This window comes from Notolepis coatsorum (genome assembly GCF_963971535.1).
Source record: "Notolepis coatsorum genome assembly, chromosome: 10".
Lineage (NCBI taxonomy): Eukaryota > Metazoa > Chordata > Actinopteri > Aulopiformes > Paralepididae > Notolepis > Notolepis coatsorum.
Genome location: NC_140174.1, coordinates 79,039,438 through 79,051,962, shown reverse-complemented (window position 1 = coordinate 79,051,962; position 12,525 = coordinate 79,039,438). Strand labels below are relative to the sequence as shown.

Below are 12,525 nucleotides of genomic sequence, written 5' to 3'. Positions count from 1 at the left end.
ACATGCAGATATCACACATGGGATCTTAGGCAATAAATATATATATTCGGTTTAATCTGACCCTTTGTAACAATAATGATGTGATGTTCTTGTCTCGTTTTAGATGCACTGAGTGGAATGTCGCAGAGAACAGATAGGGGCTCGTCCGGGCTGCACAGAACCAGAAGGGACCAGCAGACCCTCCACAAACATGGGCTGAGCCGAGCTGTCCGCGACACGCAAGGGGGAGGGGTTGCCATTGACACCCTGCCTGACAACATGACCCATGTAGTGGTGAGACTCTACTATTGTACTATTGTGTCTATTATAATTACTGCCGAATAATCAGGGACAACTTACATGGATAAACTTAAAGAACAAGTTTATGGAAGCAAATGAGTGACAGAAGTATTTGAATTTTATCAGACACCGAATTTATAGCATTGAAAATAATTACTTTGAAAACATGTATCTGAATTTTTTCAGATACCGAATTTATAGTATTGAAAATAATTACTTTGAAAACATGTATCTGAATTTTTTCAGACACCGAATTTATAGCATTTAAAATAATTACTCATGTATCTGAATTTTTTTGCTCCGAATTTACCTATGTGAAATAAAAATTCAGTGTTTAAAATTCAATGTAAAAAATTCTAATGCATAATAAAATTCAATGTAAAAAATTCGATGCATAATTGTGGTGTATAAAATTCAATGTAAAAAATTTGATGCATAATTGCGGTGTATAAAATTCAATGTAAAAAATTCAATGCATAATTGCGGTGTATAGAATTCGATGTAAAAAAACATCATCCGGGCTACCCAGACAGGATAAGCAATCGAGCCTGGATGCAATCGAACTGACTTCTGGCCTATCACTGCACAGCTTTGTCATGTGATGGGTGGGTGGGAGAGAATATATACATACGGTGGGGAGGAGACTGTACATTAAGAGGGGGTGGGTGGGTGGGAGAGAAATATACATATAATAGACAGTCTCCCCACCGTATGTATATATTCTCTCCCCACCATATGTATATTTCTCTCTCACCCACCCACCCCCTCCTAATGTACAGTATCCTCCCCACCGTATGTATATATTCTCTCCCCACCATATGTATATTTCTCTCCCACCCACCCACCCCCTCCTAATGTACAGTCTCCTCCCCATCATATGTATATATTCTCTCCCCACTGTATGTATATTTCTCTCCCACCCACCCACCCCCTCCTAATGTACAGTCTCCTCCCCACCGTATGTATATTCTCTCCCCACCATATGTATATTTCTCTCCCACCCACCCACCCCCTCCTAATGTACAGTCTCCTCCCCACCGTATGTATATATTCTCTCCCCACCATATGTATATTTCTCTCCCACCCACCCACCCCCTCCTAATGTACAGTCTCCTCCCCATCATATGTATATATTCTCTCCCCACCGTATGTATATTTCTCTCCCACCCACCCACCCCCTCCTAATGTACAGTCTCCTCCCCACCATATGTATATATTCTCTCCCCACCGTATTTCTCTCCCACCCACCCCCTCCTAATGTACAGTCTCCTCCCCACCATATGTATATTCTCTCCCCACCATATGTATATATTCTCTCCCCACCGTATGTATATATACCGCCATCTTTCTCCCGGGTTGGTGTGATCACATGACTGACAAAGCCGTGCAGTGATAGGCCAGAAGTCAGTTCGATTGCATCCAGGCTCGATTGCTTATCCTGTCTGGGTAGCCCGGATGATGGTTTTTTACATCGAATTCTATACACCGCAATTATGCATCGAATTTTTTACATTGAATTCTATACACCGCAATTATGCATCAAATTTTTTACATTGAATTTTATACACCACAATTATGCATCGAATTTTTTACATTGAATTTTATTATGCATTAGAATTTTTTACATTGAATTTTAAACACTGAATTTTTATTTCACATAGGTAAATTCGGAGCAAAAAAAAAAATTTCTTATATTGAATTTTATACACCGCAATTATGCATCACATGTTTTACATTGAATTTTATTATGCATTCGAATTTTTTACATTGAATTTTAAACACTGAATTTTTTAATTCGGAGCAAAAAAAATCAGATACATGATTTTCAAAGTAATTATTTTCAATGCTATAAATTCGGTGTCTGAAAAAATTCAGATACATGTTTTCAAAGTAATTATTTTCAATGCTATAAATTCGGTGTCTGAAAAAATTCAGATACATGTTTTCAAAGTAATTATTTTCAATGCTATAAATTCGGTGTCTGATCAAATTCAAATACTTCTGTCACTCATTTGCTTCCATACCAAGTGTGGTTATGGCCAACCTAGACCCTGTTTTTCTATCATATGGGAGACGCTGAGTAAAATCCTGTCAACTGGACCACAATGAGCAAGTTGTTTTCTTCTGGGCACTCTGTCAATCCAATGAGGCAATTTAGCAACAGTCAAAACATTTTCTTTAAAGGTATAATCTTTTAATGCAGTCAAATAGCAACCTCTAGGCAAAAGAGCCCTGCTTGGTATGGCGCTTTGTTAACTTTTTTGTTTTGGTCTGACGTGTGTGTTGGAGTTTAGTAACTTGTTATACACTTCTCTTTGTAGAGTTTGATGTGTGACCAGCAGTAGCAATCCCTCCTCTATACCCACTGAAATCCAATCCACAGATCAAACAAAAACTAAATCTGTAAACAAAGCACAGTACCATATTGTCACTGATGACTTTACAGATTCTACCTTTAAAGCAGCCAACTATAACTATTAATTATAAAATGACTCTGAAAGTACACAAGATTTTTTTTTACCTGACCCAGTTACACAGAATCATCTGGAAGGTCGTCTTTTTAATCTGTTTGGAATAGAGCCGGCATTTATAAAATACTTGGCAGAATAGCTTTGCCCGTAGCGACCAGTAGTTCCTCAAAGGATGCTGACTGTCACAAGTGCATAACTTGAAGCCTAACCAGGTGGATTATTGTGTGATCTTGCAGAACCGGCTGCCATGCAAGGTTAAACATTCTTTACCTGTTCGATCAAATTGCAGCCGCGAAAGCTGCAGCAGAAATGTTGTCTAGTTTTATTATAATGGCATTAAGTGGTATGACATCTTGTCAACACAACATGCAGACAAAGGTTTTAACCATCCACAACAGAAAACAGTGAGCCTTGCATGTGAGAGCATATGCTTCAGACCAATATGATGTCTTGGAATAAGCCCCAGTGTGTAGTAACTGCATCCCACTGGGGTGTGTTACAACTAAGATAAGATAAGATAAGATAAGATAAGATATTCCTTTATTGATCCCCTTGGGGAAATTCAGGCATCATAGCAGCATGGGGGAAGGGGGGGGGTGGTACAGGTAGTAAAAACAACACAAGCAGTGTAAACAAATAGGTCAATATAATTTACTATCTAACTAGCTGAAAAAAATATTCACATCATTCAGACATCATGTCGGTCTGAAAGAAGAATCAAGCATAGGAAATGTAACTTTTTTGTTTTGAGACCCTTTTTGCTGCTTGTCTGAAGCTTCCCGGTTTGCTCGGAACCCGAGCCAGAACTTCAACCATGGGACTCTGTGAGTTAAGCTCATGTCTAATTTATGCATAGATTACAATATCAGGAAGTATTTGGCACCACTTTATGTCAACATATCCAAACTATCCCTTTACGTTGCGTGAGCATGATCAGAGCTTCGGGTACTATGCTGCCTTTTTCTTGAAAACAACATAGTGTTCTACGATGACATTTTGTCCATCTCAATTCACAAGAACATTTTAGAGGTATGTCGAGGATTAACATCTTTCAGCAGAAAGTGTTTCTCCCATGGCACACAGGACTGCCGCTGTGGGCGATGCAGGGCAAATGGGTGGTCACTCACTCACTGTTGGATGATATGACTATTAGCTGAATAACACTTCCTTCAGTCGAGGACAGCCCTATTACAGTTTTTGTCAATTGCTTTGGTGCATTTCTCTGATCAGAATTAAAGTTCTCATAACTGTTAGTTCAAACTCCACAACATTTTGTCATTTGTGCACATCATAGTAGCAGTTTCTCATTCCTCCGAACAAATTCCAAATGCTTTTGGACATGCATCAATTGCTTTCATACAATTCTCTGCTGTTTTATAACATTATCATTTGCTTATGTCATGTCAGTCAAAATTAACTATACTTATGACTGCTGAATAGTCATTCCCTATAAAACTAATAGTCCTCATTTCATTGATTGAGTCATTACATACAAAAATGTTGAACTAGTTGTCAAAATCTATCAATCACAGCCTCACAATGGCTGAGGCTGGTCAAAGGGTGCAGCCAAATGTTGAGAGAACCACTCTAAATTAAATTACTGTATTCAAACATTTCGTCGGGAGAGCAGGTGTGTATACTGGACAGTAATTCAGCACTAAACAATCTGCACTGCACTACTGCCATTGTGTCATGCATGAAGCTTGCAGTGGGACAACAACTTGTCACTTTTTACATTTTAAATTTAGACAGCTTTACTGCAGCACAGATTTACTGTATTGTAGTGTACAGTAGTGTTACAGTAAATATTTGCCATATTTACAGTATGGTACTGTACTGCATTATTTTACAAGTGGGAAGCACTGCGGCGGTTAGGTGGTCGAGCGGAGATTGCGTTCGTCACCAGCCCCGGAGCTGTGAGCTTGGTTCGCCTGTTCGAATCCAGCTCACAGCTCCGGGGTTGTCACCAGCTTGGCTGGCCGTCTGCACTGATACAATTGGCTGTATCAGAGGGTGGGAGAAGCTGGCGGGGTGGGTCCGGGTCGTTGTAAACAGCGACTCCTACAGTTCGGTCGGGGCGCCTGCTAAGCGCGGATTGGACGTGAGGGGGATAGTGTGGTCCTCCCACACGCTACGCCCTCTCAATGAGAATCCGCGCTGCCAGGTGAAAAGAAGCGGTGATTGGCTGGACGTGTGTCGGAGGAAGCACGTGGTAGCCTCCACTCTCCCAAATGATCTGACTGTGGGGGGTAAAGCGCAGCGACCAGGAAGGGACTGGGAATTGGCATACGACTAACATTGGGATGGGAGAAAATCGGAGGAAAATGGAGGGGGAAAAAGACCAATAAACAAAAAAAACAAGTGGGAAGCACTGTTATTGTACACTACAGTAATATGGGTTACTGTAAAGCAGTATATCTCATGTTTGCTGTACATTACTGTAATTTTACTCTGCACCACATAGGATTGCAAGACAACCTCGCAGAGGTGGAAGAGGGCCCCTTTTTACTCCGCAACAAGAGGAAGCCATTTGTGCAATGGTAATTGCAAACAATGCCATAAGGTTGACAGAGATACAAAGCGCTGTTATAGAGGATGACAATATTTTTGGGAATATTGAATCCGTTTCAATCGCTACAATTGTAGTGCTCAGTGGAAATTAAATGTGCATGAAACAATTGTAGTACAATTGACAAATGAGTAGCCATTTGACTGGAACAGACTGAAGGAGATCTGCCACCAGTATGCACAAGAAAAACATTTATGTGTTCTATGCATACTCTAATGTTCAGTGCTGTAAACTGGTTACTTTGTGTAGTGCCATGCAGTACACTTACATGACAGTTCATACTGTACAATATGTTGTCCAAAATGCATTATGTTACACAGGAAAAGTTTATAGTTTTTATCTCTCTCTCTTCTGGGATAAAGCGTGTACCAGGGAACCGCTGCACACATTATACGTTGATGAGGCAGGTTTCAATCTGGCAAAAGGTAGACCGCGTGGAAGAAATCCCATTGGACAGAGAGCAACCATTGATGTCCCAGACCAACAAGGAGGGAATATTACAATATGTACAGTGTGTACAGTTGTGTGTAACTGTAGATTTCAAATGGCTGTGCAAATAGTGTATAGTGCTGTCTTGAGCATTTTCAGGTAGTGTCACCAATATCTGACTTTTTTGCATTGGAAAACACTTACAGAGTGATCTGTCATAATGAAAACATGACAAAGCCATTTGACTATCTTGTTCATAAACAATGGTGTCAGGACTTTTCATTTTGATGACAGTGACATGCTTCTGCATTTTATCATTCATTTTATTCATTGACATGAATACTTGCTTTTGAGGAATGAACTATCCATTTTGAGCAAGTGACACGCTTCTGCAGGTTATCACCTAGGTTTTGCAGTTTGTACTAATTGTTTTGAGAAATGCACTAACAGTTATGAGAACTTTAATTCTGATCAGAGAAATGCACCAAAGCAATTGAGAAAACTGTAAGTGGAATAACAACATTGAGGATAGCGGCAAACATGAAGATTTCTCCTAGAGGCCTTGCATGGACTGTTTATGTAATTCTCTTACTTCCAACATGGCTGCCTGTAACCACTTTCAAAAGACAATGCCTGCTTTACATGTAGAGCATGGTAGAGTAGGTAAAACACTGGAAAATATTTAAAATTAAAAGATATTTACAGTGGTTCTCTCAACATTTGGCTGCACCCTTCGACCAGTCTCAGCCATTGTGAGGCCGTGATTGATAGATTTTGACAACTAGTTCAACATTTTTGTATGTAATGACTCAATCAATGAAATGAGGACTATTAGTTTTATAGGGAATGACTATTCAGCAGTCATAAGTATAGTTAATTTTGACTGACATGACATAAGCAAATGATAATGTTATAAAACAGCAGATAATTGCATGAAAGCAATTGATGAAAGCATGTCCAAAAGCATTTGCAATTTGTTCGGAGGAATGAGAAACTGCTACTATGATGTGCACAAATGACAAAATGTTGTGGAGGTTGAACTAACAGTTATGAGAACTTTAATTCTGATCAGAGAAATGCACCAAAGCAATTGAGAAAAACTGGTAATCCGGGCTTGGGAGGCGCAAGAGACGTTCTGCCTCGAACAAGAAATGCATGGGTCTTGTCGGGGATTCCGACCGTGCTCAGATCCTCTTTGAAAGAGGGGGATCCGTCGCGACAAATAATATTCTTCTATTCATATGTGGATTTGTTTTATAGTTTAATACTACAAAATTAATAAGAATAACAGAGCAGTTAATGCAGAAATATATAAAGACAACAGAATATATTCTCGAGCCAGTGAGTCCCTAAGACGAAACGCCACACAGACTGGTGGGTCCAGTTAGCTGTCCAGCAGTTCGCCTCAAGAAGCTCCCGTCTGTCCAGTGAGTCTGTCATATATATAAAAATGTAGGAGTTCCTGGTCCTCCCTCGACAGAGAGAGAAAGAACTCTCAAGGTTGGCCTACACATGGAATGCTGGTTACCATGAAACCTCCATGGAACAGTAGATATGGCCTATTGTAGACACTGTTTCATAGTCCTTTTACAATAGATAGAATTATAGATAGATAGAATTATAGATAGATAGATAGAATTATAGATAGATAGAATTATAGATAGATAGAATTATAGATAGATAGAATTATAGATAGATAGATAGAATTATAGATAGATAGAATTATAGATAGATAGATAGATAGATAGATAGATAGATAGATAGATAGATAGATAGATAGATAGATAGATAGATAGATAGATAGATAGATAGATAGATAGATAGATAGATAGATAGATAGATAGATAGATAGATAGATAGATAGATAGATAGATAGATAGATAGATAGATAGATAGATAGATAGATAGATAGATAGATAGATAGATAGATAGATAGATAGATAGATAGATAGATAGATAGATAGATAGATAGATAGATAGATAGATAGATAGATAGATAGGAGATAGATAATAATAATAATAATAACATTATTTGTATAGCACTTTTCATACAGAGGTTGCAGTTCAAAGTGCTTCACAACAGTAAAAAATACAGGCATAAGCGAGCATAAAAAGATAGACAGGTAGAATCAGTGTTTCACATTAGGATCTAGCATCCCAATAGGCTCTCCGCTTACAGTTTTCAGTAACACAAATAGTAAAAATAGTTTAAAATTATTCAGTTTAAAAATAGTAAAATAAAAATAAAATAAAATAAAAAATAAAATTATAAAATAGAACGGACATAAAAAATACAGGCATGAGCGAGCATAGCAAGATATGGCAAGTGACAACAATGCATAGACATAAGATTACAGTCTGTTCTAACAAACCAAACTGCCATGTATTAAAGTTTACAGACAATCCATGCTGATTGATCTGCCATAAGCAAGTGACATAGACATAAGATTACAGTCTGTTCTAACAAACCAAACTGCCATGTATTAAAGTTTACAGACAATCCATGCTGATTGATCTGCCATAAGCAAGTGACATAGACATAAGATTACAGTCTGTTCTAACAAACCAAACTGCCATGTATTAAAGTTTACAGACAATCCATGCTGATTGATCTGCCATAAGCATAAGATTACAGTCTGTTCTAACAAACCAAACTGCCATGTATTAAAGTTTACAGACAATCCATGCTGATTGATCTGCCATAAGCAAATCATAGTGTTTCACATTAGGATCTAGCATCCTAATAGGCTCTCTATTCAGTAATACTCCTGTAATTCAAATAATAAAAATAGTTTAAAATGATTCAGTTTAAAAATAGTCATCAGTAAGAAGTAAAAAGTGCAATAACCGACGGACATAAAAAATACAGGCATGAGCGAGCATAGCAAATAATAAGAATAGTTTAAAATGATTCAGTTTAAAAATAGTCATCAGTAAGAAGTAAAAAGTGCAATAACCGACACATGAATTTGATAGGCAGTGTAAAAGAGTAGGCAGGGTAAGAATAAATACAAGTTGTGTCAGGATATCCCTGATGTTTCCTCTTGCCACTAGGTGGTAGCAGATATCTATCAGTGAAATGCCTGAGCAAAGAGATAGGTTTTAAGCTGTCTTTTAAAGATGTCTAGCGAGTTGGCTTCCCTGATGTTTTGGGGTAGTTTGTTCCATAGTTTTGGGGCATAGTTGATAAAGGCTGCATTACCGATCCTCTTTTGACTGCTTCTGGGAGCCTCTAGTAGTCCAGCAGCTGATGATCGCAGTGTTCTTGCTTGTGTGTAATTTATTAGAGTGTTGGCGATGTAGCTAGGTCCCTGTCCATTTAGAGCTCTGTAAAAAGAAGGACCTTAAAGTAAATTCTAAATGTTACAGGAAGCCAGTGTAAAGCGGCTAAGACTGGACTAATGTGCTCTCTCCTTTTGGTTCTAGTTAGCAGTCGGGCTGCAGAGTTTTGGATTAGCTGAAGCCTCTCTGTGGTTTTCTTAGGGAGACCTGTGAAAAGTGCATTACAGTAGTCTAACCGGCTAGATATGAATGCATGAATTAGCTTCTCAGCATCGTTCTGATTAATAAATGGTCGTACTTTTGCTATATTTCTGAGATGGAAGAACGATGTTTTCGTCACTTTGCTAATATGAGAATTGAAGTTCAGTTCTGAATCTATGACAACCCCAAGACTAGTGACCTCAGATTTGATCCAAGGGGTTAGTCCCCCCAGGTTCTTTATTAATGTTTCTTTTTTAGTTTTGGAGCCGATAATTAGAATTTCAGTTTTGTTCTCGTTTAGTTTCAGGAAGTTCTTACTCATCCATTTATTTATTGCCAGTAAGCAGTCTGTAATGGAGCTAATCGCTGTATCATTTGGTTCAGCAGATATGTACAGTTGTGTATCATCCGCATAGCTATGGAAATCTACATTATGTTCTCTGATGATATCACCCAGCGGTAACATGTAAAGGGAGAAGAGTAAAGGACCTAAGCAACTCCCTTGTGCAACTCCATAGTTGTTGTCGTATATATCAGACATGTGATCTCCTAGTTTAACATAGAATTTCCTCCCTCTGATGTATGTTTTAAACCAGCCTAGCACATGGTCTGAGAAACCGACATGGTTTTCAAGACGATCGATTAGAATATCGTGATCGATTGTATCAAATGCTGCACTGAGATCTAACAGGATAAGGATGGAGATCTTATTCTCGTCAGAGTTTAGTCTGAGGTCACTGATTATTTTGGTGAGGGCAGTTTCAGTGCTATGATATTTTCTGAATCCTGACTTAAATTCTTCTAAGATGTTGTTTTCTTCAAGAAAGGAATTTATTTGAACTGAAACTATCTTTTCAAGTACTTTACTAATGAATGGTAGGTTGGATATTGGACGATAATTTGCCATTTCATTACTATCCAAGTTAGGTTTTTTTAGTAATGGCTTTACAACTGCTGTTTTAAAGGCATCCGGGAAAATACCAGTCCTAAGGGAAGTGTTTATGATATCTAGCACAGGGCTTGAAACACTATTAAATACCCGTTTGAAGAAAGCTGTAGGTATAGGGTCAATGTCTGAGGTGGAGGAGTTACATTCTGAGACAGTTTTGCAGAGTACATCTAATGTGATGCATGTGAAACTTCTCATGGTTACATTGCACGGTTTGCCGCAATCAACTTTATTTCCATCATGAGTAATGCTGGCCCTGATCAAGGTTATTTTGTTGTTAAAGAATAGTGCAAGTTCTTCACACTTAACCGTTGATGACTGAGGAGGTGTAGGGGCAGTGTTGAGTAGTACATTAATAGTGGAAAAGAGGATTCTGGAGTTTCCAGCATTTTCTGTAATGATTTTAGAGAAGTAATCTTTCCTTGCTAAGCGGATGGTTTTATTATAAGCAGTTAAAGCATCTTTGTATATATCACAGCATATGGTGGTTTTAGTTTTTCTCCATTTTCGCTCCGCTGCACGACATTTCCTTTTTTCTTCGTTGACCGTATTATAGTTTAACCAGGGCGAGGCTCTAGTTTTCTTCTTTTTCGTTTTTAATGGGGCGACAGAATTTAATATAGATGACATTGCATCATTGAGATTTTCTACCATTTCATTTAGAGAGCTGTCATGATTGTGTGGTTCATGTAGTCTGATAAGATCAATGAACTTTGATTCAGCTTTGTCGTTTAGGAGCCTCTTTTTAACTATGATTTCTTTTTTTGTTTTAGTAAGGGTTATTTGAGTATCAAAAAATATACAGTGATGGTCGGAGAGAGATAATTCAGTTATTGAGATATTTGTTATGCTTAGCCCAGTTGTTGTTATAACTAAGTCTAGTGTATTCCCAAGCCGGTGAGTTGCATTTGTTATATGCTGTATTAGGTCAAAGCTATCCAGTAGATTTTTTAGTTCCATAGTTTTGGAGTCTGTTTTCTTATTAAAATGGATGTTCAGGTCTCCATTTAGGATCACCTTATCATATCCGGTAACACATAGTGAGATCAGTTCAGAGAGCTCCTGTATAAATACTGGTGAGTGTCTAGGCGGGCGGTATATTGTGACAATAATAGTTGATTCTGTTTTTAGTTCAATGGCAAGATATTCCATTGACATGAACTCGCCTAGTTCTGTGATTCTAAACAAGAGTTTTGAGGAGAAGATTGCTGCAACTCCTCCGCCCCTTTTATTTTTTCTGGGTATTTGAAAAAAGTTATAGTCTGGTGGACAAGCTTCTATCATTATTGATGTAGCTGTGTCATTATTTAGCCATGTCTCTACTAGGCAGATGCAATCTAAGTTATTTTCTTTAATCAGATCATTTACTAAGAAAGTTTTATTATTCAGTGATCTGACATTTAGGAAAGTTAATTTTATTTGTTGGACTTCTTTAGAGGAGGTCTGCTTTGGCTTGACCGTGATGGCCCTGAGGTTAATAGCAGGTAAACGCATTGATGGTGTATATTTTTCACCATGCCATTGGCTGGTTATGATTACTTGTATGTTTTGAGAGATGGCATGGCAATTGTGCTATTCTGCACTGTACTGACTGTACTGTGCTTTCGGGGACATTTGATCAGACGAGATGGCCTTGTGTGATATGGGGGGGGGGACGACGGGACGGGACGTCTTGTGCTGCTGTAATCCGTGGTGAGATTGTGTCCTTCATGACTATCTCTCGTGCTGGTATGAGCTTAATATTCTTGGAGGCCATCAAGGCATGACGCATGTTTGCTGATAGGAGCTTTGAACCTAAGCGATTTGGGAAGAAGCCATTTCTTTGAAAACGTTCTGGGTTATTCCAGAAAACATTGAAGTTGTCAATGAATTTCAGGCCGTGTACGAGACATGCAGTCCCTAACCATGAATTAAAATTTAGGAGTCGACTGAATGCTTCCTGTCCTCTGCGAAAGCATGCAATTGGTCCACTGATGGACACATCAGTGTTTGTGTACACAGACTTATGTTTGTCTAGTGTGTTCATTAAATGTGTGAAATCGTCTTTCAAAGTCTCTGTGCCAGTCTTCTTTCGCAGGATGTCAAACGATCCAGAGTGAATGACAATTTTTGTTATTCCCGGTCTGATTAGTGTTGGAAGTTTTTCGGCCAGCTCTTTGACAGATGTATTGTCTAGACAGATATTTTCTGTGTTTGCCATCTCCACATACCTTGTTGTGGAATCTCCAATCAGTATACAGTCTATTTTCTGTGTGAGGTTAGCATTTTTCTTTCCAACAGTTTTGGGGCCGTTTGTTTTTGGGCTAGGCCTAGTCTGCCGGTTCTTTCCACAGTCCTGTGGCCTT

At 38.5% G+C, this 12,525-nt stretch overlaps 1 protein-coding gene across 1 annotated transcript in view; it reads left to right on the top strand.

Annotated features, from left to right (window-relative positions):
- The window catches only part of plxdc1 (plexin domain containing 1), a 196,237-nt gene that overhangs the window by 81,867 nt on the left and 101,845 nt on the right, over positions 1–12,525 (top strand). Inside the window, exon 2 of the mRNA XM_084323960.1 lies at positions 104–273. Within this exon, the coding sequence (XP_084180086.1) occupies positions 104–273 (170 nt within the window). The remainder of the gene's footprint in view (positions 1–103; positions 274–12,525) is intronic.